Here is a 22,163-nt window from a genome sequence, read left to right on the forward strand (position 1 = left end):
CATTTTAGGAAGCCAGTGATCTGGTATACGGAGAATATTCCCAAGGTATCGCTATCTTCATTGCCCCACAATGGAGGCGATGTCTGGTTAGCATGTGTGATTACAGATCACGTTGCTACTAACACGGTCTCACCAGCTGATCGCGGCGAAGACAGTTATTTTCAAAGTTGGTAGGTTGTTTTTCTTATTCCGCGGTTTGCTTCAGGTATTTCAAAGAGAAACTCGATGCAGACAAAACTTTGCTCTAGAACAGTCTGAGTTTCAGCTTCTGTGAGTAGTTGATTATAATGCAAAAATTGAATGTGAAGTTTTAGAGAGATGGCCTAGCAATTATATTTTCAAACACTATCTAAATCGACAGAACTATGATTTTTAGGACCAACCAACTACTGGAAGTTGCATAAATTACATGAAATCATAAAAGTCACAAAATCAGATGAAATTGCATGGTTTTTTTTGCGCACTTTAAGCATCATACTTGTATTAAACGAAAAGTGTTAACACTAGTAATGGTAAAAGTTAAGGTCTAATATGATTTATATTTTCTTTTTTTATGATTACTCTGTTGTTAGCAGATTATCTACAGAATAAACTATCTATTTATCTTTGGCACTTGCTCTATTTATACTTTTTGTTTCGGCACTCGTAGCTAGAAACATTTTGTTTGTTTTTGCAGTTCCTTCAAAGATTGGAGCATAAAGATTATTATATGACGTCATTCTTGTCAATACCTTTGGCAATACAACGAGCAATAATTGTGTATCTAATTATATATTTAAATATGGATTTTTTTTTCGGAAATGCATCCATATTTTTTGGGAAATTTTGTTTCCTGAGACCTTCTGGCCTAAAAATAACGATTTAGGTACGTCAGAATCTAGAGAAAATTCATCAAGAGCCTTAATTTTTGTTTTTACAATGCCGTCATGTACTAACATCAAACAGTTCGTGGTAACGAACTGTAGTAAGGAGCGATCCGGCTCAATAGTAACCAAAACTCTAAAAAATTGAATTTTGATATCAATAGCTACATCAAAAGAATTGCATTTTAATGCTGATTTTAAATATATGAGTTTCATCAAGTTTAGTCTTAGCCATCAAAAGTTACGAGCCTGAGAAAATTAGCCTTATTTAGGAAAATAAAAAAAAAGTCGTAGGATCTTAACGAAAATGACACCATCAGATTCACAGATTCAGCGTATCAGAGAACCCTACTGTAGAAGTTTCAAACTCCTATCTACAAAAATGTGGAATTTTGCATTTTTTGCCAGAAGACAAATCACGGGTGCGTGTTTATTTATTTTTTTTTCCCAGGGGTCATCGTATCGACCAAGTGGTCCTAGAATGTCGCAAGAGGGCTCATTCTAACGGAAATGAAAAATTCTAGTGCCCTTTTTAAGTGACCAAATAATTGGAGGGCATCTAGGCCCCCTCCCACGCTAATTTTTTTCCCAAAGTCAACGGATCAAAATTTTGAGATAGCCATTTGGTTCAACATAGTCGAAAATCATGATAACTATGTATTTGGGGATGATTTACTCCCCCACAGTCCCTGGGGGAGGGGCTGCAAGTTACAAACTTCAACCAGTGTTTACATATAATAATGGTAATTGGGAAGTGTACAGACGTTTTCAGGGGGATTATTTTTGGTTTTGGGGGTAGGGTTGAGGGAGGGGGCTATGTGGGAGGATCTTTCCTTGGAGAAATATGCCATGGGGGAAAACAATTCAATGAAAAGGGCGCAGGACGAATCTGGTCACGTTAGAAAAAACGTCAAATTCAGAGCTTAATATACAATGCTGGTTGTTCGGAGCCTCTCTATTATGGAGTATAATTTGAAAATAACACAACTATACGAGCGATAAAACATATATACCACAACCATAACTAAACTAACGAAAGAACTGCTAAGAGATAACACAACTATAAAGCGAAAACAGGTGAAAACTAACGGGAAAAAAAACGAACTAAGAGGTGGAAGAGGCCCAGAGAAAAAGTATAATCCTTTTTCAATTTTGAGCCTAACTTCCGCAAAGGAGAAATAATGTCAGAAGCACCGAAGTACCGAATTATTTTCTTTTCAAACAGTTCGTGGTAAAGAACTGTAAGGGGCGACCCGGCTCAATAGTAAACGGAACTCTAAAAAACGGAATTTTGATGCTAAAAGATACATCAAAAGAATCGAATTTTCACGCTGATTCTAAATATATACGTTTCAATTAATTTAGTCTTTGTCATCAAAAGTTACGAGCCTAAGAAAATTTGCCCTATTTTGGAAAAAAGGGAGAAACATCCCTTAAAAGTCATAGAATCTTAACGAAAATCCCACTATCGCATTTGGCATATTAGAGAACTCTATAGCTAAAATTTCAAGCTCCTATCTAAAAAAATGTGGAATTTCATATTTTTTGCCAGAAGACAAATCACGGGTGCGTGTTTATTTGTTTTTTTTTTCTTTTCCCCAGGGGTCATCGTATCGACCAGATGGTCTTAGAGTGTCGCAAGAGGGCCCATTCTTACGGAAATGAAAAGTTCTAGTGCCATTTTTAAGTGATAAGAAAATTGGAGGGCAAATAGGCCCCCTCCCACGCTAATTTTTTTCCAAAAGTCAACAGATTAAAATTTTAAGATAGCCATTTTGTTCCGCATAGTCGAAAACCATAATAACTATGTCTTTGGGAATGACTTACTCCCCCACAATCCCTGGGGGAGGTGCTGCAAGTTACAAACTTTGACCAGTGTTTACATATAGTAATGGTTATTGGGAAGTGTACAGACGTTTTCATGGGGATTTTTGGTTTGGGGGGTGGGGTTGATGGGAGAGAGCTTTGTGGGAGGATCTTTCCTTGGAGGAATATGTCATGGGGGGAAGAAAAATTCAATAAAAAGGGCGCAGGATTTTCTGGCATTACTATAAAAAAAAACAATGAAAAAATAAACATGAAAACGTTTTTTCAAGTGAAAGTAAGGAATAACATTGAAATTTAAAACGAACTGAGATTATTACGCATATGAGGTGTTCTAAAAATACTTTAGCATAAAGAGCGAGGTATTTAGGAGGAGATAAATACCTCGCTCTTTATGCTAAAATATTTTTAGTAACTTCAACTATTTATTCTACGGCCTTTTTGATTCAGGGGTCATTCTTAAAGAATGACCCCTGTAATTCTTGTGTACGAGGGGGGTACAAACTCCCCTCGTACACATAATAAAAATATAAGAATATAAAAGCTTGTTACGTAAGTTAATTCTTAAGTTACGTATATTTTTTACTAATAAAAACGTTCGTTGAAAATTAAAAGTTCTAGTAGCCTTTTTAAGTAACCAAAAAATTGGAGGGCAGCTAGGCCTCCTTCCCCACCCCTTATTTCGCAAAATCGTCTGATCAAAACTAAGAGAAAGCCATTTAGCCAAAAAAAAATTAATATACTAATTTCATTTCAATAATTTATGTGCGGAGAGCCAAAATTAAACATGCATTAATTCAAAAACGTTCAGAAATTAAATAAAAAAACTAGTTTTTTTAACTGAAAGTAAGGAGCGACATTAAAACTTAAAACGAACAGAAATTACTCCGTATATGGAATGGGTTGTCCCCTCCGCAGTCCCTCGCTCTTTACGCTAAAGTTTGACTCTTTGCCTCAATTCTACTTTTTAAAACAATAAAAAACTTTAGCGTAAAGAGCGAGGGACTGCGGAGGGGACAACCCATTTCATATCCGGAGTAATTTCTTCTCGTTTTAAGTTTTAGTGTCGCTCCTTACTTTCAGTTAAAAAAACTAGTTTTTTTTATTTAATAAAAGTATGCATTCATATTACATGGAACCTGGAACCAAACTTTTTTGGCTTATCTCCTAAAGCGAGCATCACCACACCGTTGTGATATATGCCCATTGAAAAACAAAAATTATTTTACTTTTCGGTTCAGAATCGCTGAAGTTATCATACAAAATGCAAAAATATTTATGGTATCTGAGCAATAATTAAAACTTTTTAATTCCAGCTGGAAATATACCTGAAAATTTTAAAATTACTTTTTTTTAACAGGTTTTAATCTACTCAATGCGTGATTTTATGGACAGAGCGTTACACATTGAAAAGATATTTATATAATGACAGTAGGAAGACCCAAGAGACGAAAATTTGTTGTTGCTACAAATGATGATTCCTTGGAACCCCAACTAATAAATATCTTACACTTCTTTCAATCAGATTTTCATGTATTTGTGTTTCTTTAACAAAACCAAGTTTTTTTTTATTATTTTTTTTTTTATGTTTGAATAACTTGTGGGAATATCTGCATTTCGTTTGTGTGCTCAAAAACTGATCAGAAATGGTAGAAAAAAAATTCTTGTAAATGGCCTAAGTTTTGAAATTCACTGTGAAGTGCTGAAGCTGTTCTTTGGTGTGTAATAGACCAGAGGAAATATGTGAGCATAAACGCTGGCAAAGTTTAGAGAGTTTAAATTTTAGGTAAGACTTATTTCCGTGTGGGAATTTTATATATATATATATATATATATATATATATATATATATATATATATATATATATATATATATATATATATATATATATATATATATATATATATATATATATATATATATATATATATATATATATATATAAACATTGAGATTTGAAAAAAATTAATGAATTATATATACCTCAACTTATAGTCACATAATAATTAAATTATTTATAAATTTCTTCGTAGAATTTACACTCTATATTGGTTGCTTAAAATTTGCTATGTCAACAAATCATGTATTTTGACCAATTTACAAAAACAGAGGTGTTGCGAAGAGAAGGGTTTTTTTCCGTTATTTTCCTCGTTCCAGGGGTTTTTAACTATTTACCCAGGAGATAATATTACAAAACGGTCACTAACAAAACAAACTACTTAACGATATATAGATTTATAGACGATGCCTAATTCATAACGCTAATGTAGTTTACCCACAGTGTGGCCATTTTTAATGACTCGACGTTTTGGTAAAATCTGCAATTTCACAAACTTGCGAAAGAAGAACATGAAGAAGCTATGTTTAGAACTAGCCTACTGGGCTTCCCTGGTTCAAAATTCTACATATTATGATATTCAGTTTTATATGACATTAAAAATTAATACAGCTTCAGGCCCAAATCAAAACGTGTTATTCTACACCACACTTTAGTGAAAATAAAAGATACATCGTTCTGCTATAATCTGTGCATCCTTTTTCTTTCTTGTGTCTTCGAAAGAATTTGTGAAAAACTTCTATGTAAAACTATGAAAATGTTAAGATAAATATGACTGCAATTCTTTGGGATTATTCCCGCGATCTTGGAAATTCAGCACTAAAATTGAGATTTTAGGTAATGTATATGCATTAAACTTTAAACTCAGAAATTTATGGATGATATACATAATTTATATTTAATTATTCTTATATTATTTTCTCTCTGTTAAATTTTTGTGTCAAACCTTAGGATTTTTTTTTGCAAGTGAATCTTGGTATACTGTTAAATTCTCAGCATTTAAAAATCATGACCTAACTAGACCGTATTTTCAGGCCAGAAAATGTAAGCGAGCTAATTTTCGGAAAAAAATTATCGAGTCGTTTTCGAGATAGAAAATAAGCATGTCTTGAAAGAGTGTCTCTGTTTTGTCTTTCATTTTTACAAGCAAAATATACAAACTAAACTAACGACCAGTTTAATTAAATTTATCAGTATAATGACACTGAATCATGAGATACAAGATTTTGTTGTTAGCACACAGATCAAAAATTTATTGAAATTCAGAAATTTATTGAGAGCGCTACTTCTTTTTATAGGCATCGCACAAGTGTAGCTTTCTGTCGTCTGCACTGTCAAACTCCTGGAGGAGTCCAAGATCAAACATACTGAGGCAGACGATTGCTGTCCATATTAACCATGCATCACCACCGACTTCTTATGACATTACATAAAAAAAACTAGTTTTTCTAACTGAAAGCAAGGAGCGACATTAAAACTTAAAACGAACAGAAATTACTCCGAATATGAAATGGGTTGTCCCCTCCGCATTCCCTCGCTCTTTATGATAAAGTTTTTAATTGTTTTAAAAAGCAGAATTGTGGTAAAGAGTCAAACTTTAGCGTAAAGAGCGAAGGATTGCGGAGGGGACAACCCATTTCATATACGGAGTAATTTCCGTTCGTATTAAGTTTTAATGTCGCTCCTTACTTTCAGTAGGAAAAACTAGTTTTTTTTATGTAATTTTTGAACGTTTTTGAATTAATGCATGTTTGATTTTGGCTCTTCACACATAAATTATTAAAATGAAATTTACATTTTAATCCCTTTTTTGGCTAAATGGCTTTCTCTTAGTTCTGATCAGACGATTTTGAGAAATAAGGGATGGGGAAGGAGGCCTAGTTGCCATGCAATTTTTTGGTTACACAAAAAGGAAACTATATATTTTAATTTTTAACGAATTTTCTTATTAGTAAAAAATATACGTAACTTAAGAATTAACTTACGTAACAAACTTGGGGTTTGTACCCTCGTTAATACCTCGCTATTTACACTAAATCGTAATTTTTGTGCCGATTCTTTAAGAATGACCCCTGAATCAGAAAGGCCGTAGAATAAATAGTTGAAATTACTAAAAATACTATAGCATAAAGAGCGAGGTATTTATCTCCTCCTAAATACCTCGCTCTTTATGCTAAAGTATTTTTAGAACCCCTCATATGCGTAATAATCTCTGCCCGTTTTAAGTTTCAATGCTACTCCTTACTTTCAATTGAAAAAACCTTTTCCATGTTTATTTTTTCATTGTTTTTTTTTTTATAGTAATTTTAGAAAATCCTGCGCCCTTGTCATTGAATTTCTGTTCTCCCATGACATATTTCTCCAAGGAAAGATCCTCCCACATAGCCCCCTCCTCTTAACCCCACCCCCAAAACCAAAACAAAAATCCCCTGAAAACGACTGTACACTTCCCAATAACCATTATTATATGTAAACACTGGTCGAAGTTTCTAACTTGCAGCCCCTCCCCCAGGGACTGTGGGGGAGTAAGTCATTCCCAAAGAGATGGTTATTATGGTTTTTGATTATGCGGAACAAAATGGCTATCTCAAAATTTTGATCTGTTGACTTTGGAGAAAAATGAGCGTAGGAGGGGGCCTAGGTGCCCTCCAATTTTTTTGGTCACTTAAAAAGGGCACTAGAACTTTTCATTTCCGTTAGAATGATGCAGGATTTTTAAATTCAATTTTAATTCTTAATTTTAAAATTATTCATAGAACTTTTCATACACCGAGTTCAAGCATAGCTTCCTTTGAAATACTGATATTTTTGGCTTCCCAAATGATTTTGCACATTTTCTTTATTGTATACTGTTTCAAATCCAAAATTTACATCTTTCCCTCAATAGTCGATTACTTGTACAGAAAAGAGGGGCCTATATATACACCCACCCCACAATAATACATTAAACGTTAATGCTACTAATATACATTTTGTACAAGTTGACGTCATTTTTATATGTTTAATTTTTAAAGTTAACCCGTCATCCCCAACAAAGAAACTGTGCTTAGGTCCAAATGGCTTCTTGAAACCGATTTTTAAGTACGAGCCTAGAATAATGCAGTATTGTTTCTTAAAATGACATTTAAACATCACCTCCTGAATTGTTTCTGCGCATTGTTAAGTTTGTATATATTTTATAAATATATGAACTATGATATAAAATAAACATTAAAAAAAAATTCATTTTGACGCATAAAAGGCTTTTTATATCAAAGTTGTTTTCTTGCATCCTTTCTTTTCATTAAATTTGAAGAAATCCTGTTTCACATGTCAATTCATAAATCTTAATTTCATCTGTTTAAAAATTCGTCTTCTTCGAGTAGTACGTGACGATTAGAATCACTTGGAGACACATTGAGAGACAATGAAGGTCGCTGCTTCGTTATCAATATTACATTCATTTTAAAATTATGTCGTTATATTTATGCTTTTATAAGAGTTGAAAATTGATGAATACCTTTCAAAATATAGGAAATCGGCTATTAGCATCGTTTCAATGCGTTTTGGACACCGTAAGAATATTTTGGATGATCCCAAATGTATTCAAAATAAATGTAAATGTTGTTTTGAAATTGGAATTGTAGATGACAGTTTTGCCTTTGTTAAATTGTCAAAAGTTACGTTTCCCACCAGTTGGAACTCTCTTTAAAGGTTGCTTTATGTACGATTTTTGCAGGAAGATTGTTTAATGATGGAAATAAAGGCCGCCAGAAGTATTTTTCAAATATATACTCGTACCCACATATCCCTTGATAAAAAATCCTAAATGCGAATTGCTGTTCACTTTTAAGAGGTAATAGTTAAAAATCAACGGTTTTTAAACAGTATCCAAATGAAAGGTAGCTACCTCTGTACCTACCTCTGTAGGTAGCAAATTACTCAGTAATATGATGCCTTTTAGACTGAGAGATGCTGCACACAAAGATTAGGAGAAGAACAGTGCGATTTTAGAAAAGATAGAGGATGTACCGACCAAATTTTACTTTTAGCCTAGTAATCGAGAAGTGTCTGAGTTATCAAAAACCTTTGATCATCAGTTTTATAGATTTTGAGCAAGCGTTCAGTTTTGTGGATAGAAGAGCTTTAGCAAATCCTAAAAAAGATTTAAAGAAAATGGGAACTTCCCTAGATATGGGTTAAGAGGGAGGCTTTGAATAGATTGAGATGGAGTATGAAAGTGTATAGCTGTGCTGGCCTCAGGCGGCTTGGTACTGCAGTGAGTTGTTAGTAGTAGTTGTAAGCTAATAAAATTACAATATTAGACCTTGCCAAAAACTGGAAAAGCAATAGTAAGACGCACAAAAAGGTGTTTTTTTCTTACCAATGCCACACCACACCACATAGATTTCAGCTTTTCTTTATAAATTTACGAGAAATTATTTATATAATTTGCAAAACCTTGTTGGGTGACGGACATACAAAAGAAGACAAATAGTGGTGAATGTAATGGTGCCGATTCGCAAAAATATAGGTAGGATAGGGGGGGCAAAATGGGTTTTTGAAAATTTAAACGAAGGCAAATGTTTTATCTATTTATTTGATTTTTTGTAAATAAAGATACACAAAAAAGACATTTTTCAGTGCAGAGGGAAAAAATCTTGGGTCAAGTGTTCTCACCCAAAATTGACACTTCTTAGCATATTTTCTTTTGTGGAGACTTGATAAAAGTGTTTTGCTCTCGTCCCTCAATGCGCAATTTGAATTCCCCTTACCCCATTCCCTTCTGAAATAAAACTTCCAGAAAAATTGAACTTGATCCCTTCCTTCAGTCCTGAGGTAAACAGGGTAAACTTGCCGAGCACGTTTAGAAACAGTCAAATAGCAAAGAAACCTACTGAATATATTCAATCTCAACGCTGAAAAATGCCCGGTTACCTTCAGGCTAAACATGCAGAAAAGAAAAAAGTACACAACCTCTTCAGAGCAATCCAAAACCCGCTGACTCTGATTGTAAAAGTACTTAAGAAAAACACTATACTATATATATATATATATATATATATATATATATATATATATATATATATATATATATATATATATATATATATATATATATATATATATATATATATATATATATATATATATGTATATATATGAAGCCACCAGGAGCCTGGCTTTGTTGCTGGATTTTTACTACGCCTTTTGCTTTAGCAGTTTAGACTCATATATAATCTCATTTAATTTCTTAATGCGTTATCAAACAGATCGTGGTAACGAACACGAACTTCAGTAAGGAGCGACCCGGCTCAATAGTAACCAAAACTCTAAAAAATAGAATTTTGATATCAATAGCTACATCAAAAGAATCGGATTTTAATGCTGATTTTAAATATATAAGTTTAATCAAGTTTTGTCTCAAACCCATCATAAGTTACAAGCCTGAGAAAGTTTGCCTTATTTTAGAAAATAGGGAGAAACAACCTCTAAAAGCCATAGAATCATCACGAAAATCACACCATCAGATTCAGTGTATCAGAAACCCAATTATAGAAGTTTCAAGCTTCCATCTACAAAAATGTGGAACTTAGTATTTTTTGCCAAAAGGGGATAACGGATGCGTGTTTATTTATTTGTTTGTTGGTTTTTTTGGTTTGTTTTTTCCCCAGGGGTGATCGTATTGACCCAGAGATCCTAGAATTTTGCTAGAGGTCTCATTATAACGGAAATGAGAAATTCTAGTGCCCTTTTTAAGTGACCAAAAAAATTGGAGGACACCTAGGCCCCCTTCCACGCTAATTATTTTCCCAAAGGCACCAGATCAAAATTCTGAAATAGCCATTTTATTCAGTGTAGTCAAAAATACTTATAACTATGTCTTTGGGGACGACTTAGTCCCCCAGAGTCCCCGTAGGAGGGGCCACAAGTTAAAAACTTTGACTAGTGCTTACATATAGTAATTGTCATTTGGAAGTATACAGACATTTCCAGAGGGGGATTTATAGGTTGAGGGGGGAGAAGAGGGAGATATGTCGGGGAAACTTTCCTTGGAGGAATTTGTCATGGGGGAAGAAAATTTTCATGGAGGTAGCGCAGGAATTTCTAGCATTATTTAAAAACTAACAATGAAAATATAAATATGAGAAAGTTTTTTTCAACTGAAAGTAAGGAGAAGCATTAAAACTTAAAACGAAAAGAAAGTATTAGGCATATGATGGGCTCACCTCCTCCTAATACCTCGTATTGACGCTAAAGTATTTTTAGTAATTTCAACTATTTATTCTACGGCTTTTGTGATTCAGGGTTCATTCTTAAGAAATTGGGACAAAATTTAAGCTTAATGTAAAGAGCGAGGTACAGACGAGGGGGTGAACCCTTTCATATACGTAATAAAAACATGAGAATACAAAAATCGTTACGTAAGCTAATTTGTGAGTTAAGTATATCTTTTAAAAATAAAAACATTCGTAAAAAAACAAAAGTTCTAGTTGCCTTTTTAAGTAACCAAAAAATCGGAGGGCAGCTAGGCCTCCTTCCCCGCTCCTTTTTTCTCAAAATCAACGATCAAAACTATGAGGAAGCTATTAAGCAAAAAAAAAAAAAAATGCAAATTTGGTTTTAATTATTCGTCTGTGGAGAGCCAAAATCAAAACATGCATTGACTCAAAAATGTTCAGAAATTAAATAAAAAAAAAACAAGTTTTTTTTAACGGAAAGTAAGGAGCGACATTAAAATTTAAAACGAACAGAAATTACTCGTATATGAAAGGGGATGCTTCCTCATCAACGCCCCGCTCTTTACGCTAAAGTTTTTTACTGTTTTAAAAAGTAGAGTTAAGACAAAGAGTCAAACTTTAGCGTAAAGAGTGGGGCGTTGATGAGGAAGCATCCCCTTTCATATACGAGTAATTTCTTTTCGTTTTAAGTTTTAATGTCACTCCTTACTTTCCGTTAAATAAGCCTGTTTTTTTTTATTTAATAGATAACAAATACGTCCTTTCCAGTTTCCAAACACAGATCACAGGTCGAAATTTCGTTTACAATTCAATGTGGTTTTTGTGGCCAGAAATATCAATTTACCAGTTTTAAGAAGAAAAAAACAACAACTATTTAGCCGGTTTTGACGCTGGGCCCTGGCATGGATATGCGTCAGACTTATATACATATTGATTCTCGTTGTCACTTATCTTGTAATCGCAGACACTGTGAACATTTTGTTGATATCATGGCGTCACCATAGGTTAAATTAAACCACCATGGGAAAAATACAAATTCTTCCTTAAAGTTGTGACCTTTTTAGACAGTTTTATTGGCGTGAAACTTCAATATGCCAGCTAAGAAAAAACCAGCATTCGGCAAGTTGCTACTCTTTCGTCGGGAAATTGAGGATTTTCCAAGGAATATATAGAACGTTGAAGAGTCCCAATGACTTGTTATAAACAGCTGCACTGCCATTATAATTCCTTTTTCAAACGCAGGCTACATACACAGTTTTGTGGAAAAGTCAAATTATTAAGTACGGTGGATATCTTGTTACAGTTCGGTTGATGACTTCAGACTTAGATTTGACTTTATCAAACAAGAAACGATATACATAAATCTTATACATAGGGGACAGGGAGGCAACTTGTTATGGGCAACTCGCATGAAAGTAGGCCTCTTGATCTGAGGTTCACGGGTTCATTCCTGCCTGTGGTTAAGGATAAATTCTTCTTTAGTTTCTTTTTTACATGTTGTCTATCAGCTACGGTATCACTTGTTTTTGTATTTTTGACTGAACATTTCTTCATATCAACTCTCCACACCCAATAATCATCCGAATCATTTTGAAAAGTTGCTCTGCAAGGGCCTAAGCTTTTGGTTTTTCTTTTTTTAAGGTTTTTGAACTGTTCTAGTCCCTTGTTAGGTATAGGTTGTTTATTTGTCCACTAGGCATTATGAAGCTACTTAAAACGTCTTTTGTAAATACACTAATTACACTTGGTGTTTTATACTGAGCCATGTTCCTTTTGTAACGTTTCATTCTTCAAAGATGTAATTCCGGTAATTCGATTTCAGTATATTGATTTTGTTGCGTTGAAAACTGTAACCCTACTGGTTTTTATGACACTTGGTATTAACCAAGTGACATATAGCAATCGCCAATTATGTCGGTCTGTCTGTCTGTCGGTCTATCGGTCTGTCGGTCCCGGTTTTGCTACTTTAGGCACTTCCAGATAAGCTAGGACGATGAAATTTGGAAAGCGTATCAGGTACCGGAACAGATTAAATTAGAAATAGTTGTTTTCCCGATTTGACCATCTGGGAGGGAGTGGGGGGCCGGCTAACTCGCAAAAAATAGAAAAAATGAAGTATTTTGAACTTATGAGCAGGTAATTGGATCTTAATGAAATTTGATTTTTGGAATGATATTGAGTCTCAGAGCTCTTATTTTAAATCCCGACCGGATCTAAGGACATTGGGGGGATTTGGAGGGGGGAAACCTAAAGTCCCGGTTTTGCTACTTTAGGCACTTCCAGGTAAGCTAGGACGATGAAATTTGGCAAGCGTATCAGTGACCGGACCAGATTAAATTAGAAATAGTCGTTTCCCCGATTTGGAAATCTGGGGGAGGGAGTGGGGGGTCGGTTAATTCGGAAAAAATAGAAAAAATGAAGTAATTTTAACTTATGAGCGGGTGATTGCATCTTAATGAAATTTGATGTTTGGAATGATATTGTGTCTCAGAGCTCTTATTTTAAATACCGACAGGATCTGATGACGTCGGGGGGAGTTGGAGGGGGGGACCTAAAATCTTTGAAAACACTTAGAGTGGAGGGATCGGGATGAAACGTGATGGGAAAAATAAGCGCAAGTCCCAGATACATGATTGACATAATCGGAACCGAGTCGCTCTCTTTGGGGTAGTTGGGGGGGGGAGTAGTTCTTAAAAATTAGAAAAATGAGGTATTTTTAACTCACGAACGGGTGATCGGATCTCAATGAAATTTGACTTTTAGAAGGGTATCATGTCTTAGAGCTCTTATTTTAAATCCCGACCAGATCTGGTGACAATGGGGGGGATTTGGGAGGGGGAAACCTAAAACATGGAAAACACATAGAGTGGAGGGATCGGGATGAAACTTGGTGGGAAAAATGAGCACAAGTCCTAGATACATGATTGACATAACCGGAACGGATCCGAACTCTTTGGGGTAGTTGGGGGAGGGGTTAATTCTGAAAAATCAGAAAAAATGAGGTATTTTTAACTTACGAATGGGTGATCGAATCTCAATGAAATTTGACATTTAGAAGGATATCGTGTCTAATAGCTCTTATTTTAAATCATGACTGGATCTGGTGACATTGGGGGAAGTTTAGGGTGGGGGAACCTAAAATCATGGAAAACGCTTAGATTGGAGGGATCAGGATGAAATTTGGTGGAAAAATAAGCAGAAGTCTTACATACATGATTTAAATAATTGGAACGGATCCGCTCTATTGGGGGGGGGGTTAGTTCTAAAAAATAAGAAAAAAATACGTATTTTTAACTTGCGAAGGAGTGATCGGATCTTCATGAAACTTCATATTTAGAAGGATCTCGTAACTCAGATCTCTTATCATAAAGTTCAACCGGATCAAGCGTAATTGGGGGGGGGGCATTTGGGAAGACCGGATATCTTAGAAAATGCTTAAAGGGGTGAGATCTGGATGAAACTGGATGGGAAGAATAGAAATCTGTCTAATATACTTGACTGACATAACCGGATCTGCTCTCTTTGGTGGAATTGGGGGGAAGGGTAATTTTGAAAATTGAGGTATTTGTAACTTACGAAAGGGTGACCAGATCTTAATGAAATTTTTAGAAGGATCTTGTGCTTTAAAGTTCTAATTTTGAATTCCGACCAGATCCTGTGACATTGGGGGGAGTTGGAGGGGGAAACCAGAATTCTTGGAAAATGTTAAAATTGGGGTATTTTTATCTTACGAATAGATGATCGGATCTTAATGAAATTTGATTTTTAGAAGGAATTCATGTCTCAGAGCTCTTATTTCAAATCTCGACCAGATCTTTTGACACTAGGGGGGAGTTGGAGGGGAATATCTTGAAAAAACACTTGGAGTGGAGGAATCGGGATGAGGCTTGGTGAATAGAATAAACAAATATCCTTGATATGTGATTGACAGAATCGTAGTGGATTCGCTCTCTTTGGAGGAGTTGGGGGGAGGGGTTTAGTGATTTGGCGAGTTTGGTGCTTCTGGACGTGCTAGGACGATGAAAATTGGTAGGCGTGTCAGGGAGGTTCACAATTTGACTTGATAAAGTCGTTTCCCAGATTCGACCATCTGAGGGGCTAAAGGGAGAGGAAAAATTAGAAAAAATGAGGTATTAATAACTAACGAGTGGGTGATCGGATATTAACGAATTTTGATATTTAGAAGGACATCGTGAGTCAGAGCTCTTATTTTTAAATCCTGACCGGCATTAAGCCTCTTATTTTCCTTTTTAAATCAAGCTATTGATTCATCGAATTTTGTTAGAGCTCATACCATATGATCTCTTGGCTCTTAGCTCTTCTCGCCTCGTCACAAGTGCCATATGAGCTCTTAGCTCTTGTTATTCTGTCTTATCTCTCTTTTTATGCTATAAGTGAATTTAACCTAATAGAAATAAAACTTCTTTTAAAATTTTCCGGTATATCTCTAGTTTCAACTAAAAAATTTTAATTTTTTAGGAAACATTTAAAACATTTTTGTGACTTGCAGATATATGTCAATAATTTGTTTTAAGTTTGTCTGCATCATAGAAACTTAAAAAATAACCACAACTGAGGTAAATTTGACGTTCGTATTCTTTTCGAATGATTCATAAATTTGATATAAATTACACAATTTTTTTTTCTAAAATGAAGGCTCTTAACGAATTTTCTCAAACTTCTGATCCCTCTAGATTTTTTTTAGGCTTAGGCTCAGGATACCAATTTCCCCGAAAAACTATTGAGTGGTTTTCGAAAAAAAAAATGCAATATTCAATTATTACTCATTTATAAAGATGATATATATATATATATATATATATATATATATATATATATATATATATATATATATATATATATAGTAAATATATATTCTTATATAGATTATATATTCTAGATAATAATAAATATTGTTATTATATACAGATAACGTTAGGCTCTTGCTTTTTTTAGCAATACATGACTCCAGGAATCGCTTTGTTCGGAGATCCATTGAGAGACAATGATGTTCTTTACAATAATCTACGAATTTACGGGAGTGTAATGGTTGTTATTGTTGGGCTGATAAACTATCTTGGTGTCCAAACTGTGAGCAAAGCAGCCCCACTTGTCCTTTTCATCGTAGTACTCTCAATTACTTCAGTTTACGTTGGTATTGGTGTCAACTATGAAGGATCTGACCGACTACAGTAAGCTTGTTTTGTTTTCTTTATTTTGTTACCCCCCCTCCCTCTCTCTCCAACGATGAAGTTCAATTATGAGTCATAAGACTATTGAATGATGAAGCATAAAACTTCCACAAAGAGTATAAAATATATAGAATTCAAATTTTTCTACTTTTATATTTTTTTGCTTTGAAAGCAATGATTTGGTTATGTATTTAAGCGTTTAATTACGTATTCATTAACCTAGGAGGGGAATTTTTGTTGCTTTTATCTTAAGTTTGATTTGGCTTTAAATTCCCTCTTTTGGGGCCACATTGAGAAACATCATTTTCTTTCCTCGCTTATTTTTCTGCTTTTGCCTTGGATAAGGCTTTGCAATGTTGATCGTGAATTATCACCTTGAATAAAATTAAAGGGCTTATGTACCACTTTTTTCAAAAACAAAAATAAACGTTGATCTTAGGTCACTACTGTGGGTCCTTACCCGTTGAGTTTTGTTTCAGAACTATATCTATTTTGTAAAGAGCAGACTGAAGCAATCACAATTTTGACACCTCTAATAGAGACAATTTCTGAGATAATTTATTTATTTGCTCCGCTTTTATTAATAATATTCCCCTTGAAATTCCAGTCAACTTGTTGGTCAACTAGCATTAAATTAAGTTTTTATTAGTGCAAATATATAAGTTTATAAAGTTAAACAATCGCCTTGCCTGATATTCATTGGAGATGGACGCAATTTGAATTTAGAAGTTTGTTTGCCTGTCACTCCGCGCAAATTAACGGTCCTGTGTCAATTCTGAATTCTGGGTTCGACCTGCCTAAGACCATAGGTAGGCGTTCTTTGTCTGCCTCTTGTTCCAGGCAACCTAATGGTCCTATGCCAATTTTAAATTCTTGGTCAACCTGCCTGAGACTCAAGGTGGGCGTACCTCTCTAAAAGCTAACGAACAAGTATTGGTCCAATCAAAGAGTCATGCTTACTCCCGCCGTTTACAGGTGCCATTGAACCAAACACTTCGAATATGTTAGGTTCTATGACTATCTTAGTTCTATAAATATCTACCAGAGTTTTTCTGCCCTAGGAATGACGCATGGATGGATGATAGTTTGACATATCTATTAACAAATGAACTAACATCCTTTTTATATAGTCCTAATAAGAGGGATAATACCAGGTTTGCCTCTCATTCAGTCGGACTATCTGTCTTGGTTTATTTTACAATTAGCCATGGCTTGATGCCCATAACTGCTTGATTTTAATTCAACTTTAGGTTATTGAGCAAAACGCACACTTGTAGCCAACAATAAAAACAAAACAATATGCAAACCAAATATTGCTGCCTTCACAGGTTTTTTTTATTCATTTTCTTAATATGAACTGGTTTCACGAAAAATAGCTCACTAAGACAACAGAATCATTGAAGCATTTTAATATCATAAGAAATTGTGTTATAATATTCCTTAAAATAATGGTTTTCCCAGAAAAATGGGGTGGTGTCTGGAGCCCCACTCATTAAACAGTGGTGATTCTAGGCCTAGGTAGGGGGGGGGGGTGGTGGTGTTCCACCCCCCATCTTTTATAGCATCTAATATTAAATTGCTTATATATTATATTTTTCAAATCCTATGGTATGCCTTGCGTCCCCCAGATTATGAGGCTTAAAAGCGCTACTACCCCTAACAGTGGGTATATTTATGTTTTAATATATTTCGAACGATTTTTTCCCAAGTTTATACTATGTAAATTGATAATTGGGAAGTTTTGAGGCTCTCAAGTTCCCATATTTGTTATATTTTTGTCATTAATAGAAATTACTAAACTTTCATAATAATGAACTTTTCTAAAATCTAGCGCACTAAATGAAAATTAAGCCTAGTATAGAAAAAGATCTATAAGTGAGACGAAGGGAATCCGTCAGACTCACTCATGCATTTATTTTTCAAACACCCATCATTCAAATGACATGATAAGACAGAGTAGAGGAAAAGAAATATATGAACAAGGAGCCAATTACTAGCAGAATGGATATATGCAGTCCCATGAATGCATCATTAGCATAACCGTTTACTTTTCATGTAATACGGTTGAAATACGGGTTTTCTATGGGATATATGGACGTAAACAATGACATACCTTTGCACCTGGGTGTCATAAATTTTAATCAAACAGGATGAAAGCTGAAGCTTACTACATATCGTTGTTAGAAATCGGTTAGGTGTATTAGCTGTTAAACCCCCCTTCAATCAGGATTCTAAGACAGATGTATAGAAATTCAGTGTGTTTTAGCTACTGACTGAAATTTCGAGTCTTTTAGTTGCTGATTGAGTAAAAAAAATTTGATAAAAGCACTTTTGAGCACAATAAAACCAGCTAAATGATAGTTTCCGTGTGTTTCACTTGCAGCCTGAGTATGGAAGATATTTTAAAAGCACTTTTGATTGCAATAATCTCAGTTAGTTAGTAAATTCCAAATCTTTTTGTTACTGACAAAATATTCCACTCGTGAAAACAACAAACTCAGCTAGTTGGTATATTCCTAATGTTTTAGTTGCTGATTGAGTAACACAAATTTAATGAAAGCGCTTTTGAGTACAGCAAACTCAGCTAGTTGATAAATTTCGCTTGTTTTAAATGCTGACTGAAAAATTTAATAAAAGCTCTTTTGAGTACAACAAACTCACCTAGCTGATAAGTTTCAATTGTTCCAAGTGCTCACAGACTAACAAACCTTCATTATTGCAATTTTGACTGCAAAATCTCAACTAGTTGATAAATTCCGTGATTTTAGTTACCAAGTGGGTATAAAATGTTTTATAAATACACTCTTGATAAAATAACTCAGCTAGTTTGTATATTCCAAGTGTTGTAGTTACCGACTAGATATCAAAAATTTAATAAAAGCACTTTTGAGTGCAACAAACTCAGCTAGCTGGTAAATTCTGAGTGTTTCAATTTCTGACTGAGTAAAAAAATTAATAAAAGCCCTATTGAGGACGACAAACTCAGCTAGTTGATAAGTTCCGAATGTTTTAATTGCCTTCAAAGTACCAAACAATTTAATTTAAAAGAATCTTTTGTGTACAACAAACAGTTATTTGATAAATTCAAAGTGTTTTAGTTGCCTTCAAAGTACCAAACAATTTAATTTAAAAGAATCTTTTGTGTACAACAAACAGTTATTTGATAAATTCAAAGTGTTTTAGTTGCTGATTGAGTATCAAAACTAAATAAAAGCACTTTGAGCACAACAAACTCAGCTAGCTGATAAATTCCAAATGTTTTACTTACCGACTGGGTATTAAAAATTCAATAAATAAACTTTTGAGTACAACAAACTCAAGTAGTTGGTATACCCTGAGGGCGTTAGATGCTGACTGACTAACAAAAATTTAATGCTGGCACTTTTGAGTACAAAAAATTCAGCTAATTCATACATTCCGTGTGTTTCACTTGCTGGCTGAGTACCAAAAATTTAATAGATGCACTTTCAAGTACAACAAATTCAGCTAGTTGGTAACTTCAGAGTGTTTTAGTTACCGACTGAATATCAATAAAATTATTAAAAGCACTTTAGAATTCAACAAACTCGAGTACTTTGTAAATTCTGTGCATTTTAATTGCTGGCTAAGTAATAAAAATTTAATTAAAGCACTTTTGAGTAAAATAAAAGTAAGCTAACTGACAAGTTCCGGGTGCTTTTAGTTGCTGGCTGAGTAACAAATTTTAATGAAAGCGCTTTTAAATACAACAAACTCAACTAGTTGGTAAATTCCGATTGTTTTTATTTCTGAATGAATTTTAAAAATTTAATAAAGGCACTTTTGAGCATAACAAAGTTGACTAGTTGACAATTTCATATGTTTTAGTTGCAGAATGAGAACCAAAAATTTAATAAAAGGATTTTTATGTACAACAAATTCAGCTAGTTGATAAATTTCGGAAAGAGGTAAGCACCATTTAACTGTCTTGAAAGTACATTTTTTTGCTTGGAGTTTGCCTTTTTTTGGAGCATTTATATTATCGCTACAGATTGCATTAAAGTTTTATTTTGAATTTTCAAGTGGAAATAATATGTATGCTGGTCATTATCTTTTTCGTTGTTATAGGTGAACAGATTTTTTTTTGTGTTTTAGTTCATTTGTAATAAGTAGTGTGAGAGACAATTTAAATGACTAATAAGGAAAAAATCTTTCGAAGTCTTGCTACTTTAGATTTTTTTTCGAGGCCAGAGACACATGAGCGTGAATTACAGCCTAACTTTTGCCACCTATTCCACTATATTTATAGGTGAAAGCATAATTGGATAGGCTAGGTTACATTAAGATAACTTTTTTTAGTTAAACTCGTTTAGGTTAGGTCAACTGGGCCCACCACGCTAAACTAACCTAAATAAACCTAATTTTATTGTAGTTTTTGATAGTTTTTTGATATTGATTTTTTTTTATATCCTGTCGGCAGTTAAAGATTTGGAATTTACCAACTTGCCGAGTTTGTTTTACTGAAAAGCGCTTTCATTATATTTTGGGTACAAACCCTGTATGTAAAACACTCGGAAACTATCCACTAGCTGATTTTGTTGCACCCAAAAAGGCTTTAATTAAATTTTGCTAATCAATCAGCAATTAAAAGACTCAGAAGTAATCAACTACTGAGGTATATTGTAGTCAAAAGGGTTTTATTTTCATTTTTGATACTTTGTCAGCAACTAAAACACTTGGAATTTCAGCCAGCAACTAGAACACACTGAATGTATGTTCATATATCTCAGACTCCTGGTGGAAGGGGAGTATACCTAGATCATGGTTTTATTATGAAGTAGGGCCAATCTAAAAAATAAATAATAGGAGGGTAAAGCTTAAATATATTTATTGCTTAAACATAATCGGAAAAATTTTTGAAAAAAAACGGATATTTACAGAAAAATAATGCTATTATTAAACATCCACAAACTTGGTTTCCATGATATATCAGGCTTTTTTTACCGTGTCGTATGCACTTATCACGATCGGGTGTGTCCCTTGGTATCCGCTGGGCGAAGAACCTAACCTCATCATAGGGACGGTAATAAGCCCATTTAATTTAGGACATTTAAACTCCTCTTGATTGAACAGTGGAATTTGAGGTCACAGTTTTTAATTCAAACTTGATCTGTAGGTATATCACCCTTTGCGTACAGTGCTTCAACTCCAAAAAATTGCATATTTCTCGGACTTATCCCTGAAAAGTACTCAGTTCTTTACAATTCTATTAAATGGTGTAATCACTTGGCCATAGAATCCCAGTCTGTCTATATGGCCTAATATTCTAATCCACAAGCTTTTATCATACTCAAAAATATTATAGTTCACTGACTGAGTGATCTTCACGCCCTGGACTTGTATTACACCCCCGTCTTCCCTTATAATTGCTATAGGATTTATTGTTCGCGATGTTTTGAGTTCGACAATCTCATTTTCTTGCATCTCTTTGCTGGCGGTGCTGTTTATGTTTCATTACCAGAGCTCCCCTGGAATGTACTTTTAGTTAAAAAACTTGTTTTTTTTTATTTAATATTTCAAAAGAGTATAAAAGAAAATTATTAAGGCAGTTTGTTCATCTTATCCATACGTAAGTAGGCTAATGGAAATGACTTTTCAACGATGAAACTTTTCAGGAATGAAGCCAGAGCGTAAAATATTCATGTGGAAGGTATTATAAAGCTACTATCTCTACCCTGCCCGTATTTTTGGGGCTCATAAGACTGCATAGATGACATGTCCGGCCTATACCTAGCCTATCTAAATTTGGGCAAAGAATATTTGACCTTAATTTTAGGTTTTCAGTCTTCTTATTCATTTTCTCTACTTTTTGATAACACTATTCTATCATTTCAGCAGGATTTTAAGCCAAATCAAGGCTTTTTTCACAAATTTGAGAAATAGAGCATCCAATCTTTCAACCTTATAAATCAGAATTGAGCAAAGTTATGAGGCTTAAAGCAATTTCCTTGTGCCTCATTTGAGCGGTACATCTCTTTCTCAAGGGTTCACTTTTATGCCACGAAGATTGGAAAAGGTCAGTAATCTTTGGAGGGGAAAAGTTTGGCTTAGGTACTTCAAAATATCTTTCCATAGGGTCATCGAACTCTGGATCTATTCTTTGGAGTTTCATTCACCTTTTTCGACTTTTTCTGAATTTAGACAAAAACCTTCCCTCATCCAGAATTTTACCCAAACATTTAATGTTTTAGTGCCATTTTTTCTTTT

At 34.1% G+C, this 22,163-nt stretch overlaps 1 protein-coding gene across 3 annotated transcripts in view; it reads left to right on the forward strand.

Moving 5' to 3' along the window:
* Positions 1–22,163, forward strand: part of LOC136028281 (solute carrier family 12 member 6-like) — a 240,876-nt gene that overhangs the window by 41,144 nt on the left and 177,569 nt on the right. For all 3 annotated transcript variants that reach the window (XM_065706024.1, XM_065706023.1, XM_065706025.1), the window contains exon 5: positions 15,703–15,938. In XM_065706024.1, the coding sequence (XP_065562096.1) occupies positions 15,703–15,938 (236 nt within the window). The remainder of the gene's footprint in view (positions 1–15,702; positions 15,939–22,163) is intronic.

Source organism: Artemia franciscana, chromosome 6 (assembly GCF_032884065.1).
Source record: "Artemia franciscana chromosome 6, ASM3288406v1, whole genome shotgun sequence".
Taxonomy (NCBI): Eukaryota; Metazoa; Arthropoda; class Branchiopoda; order Anostraca; family Artemiidae; genus Artemia; species Artemia franciscana.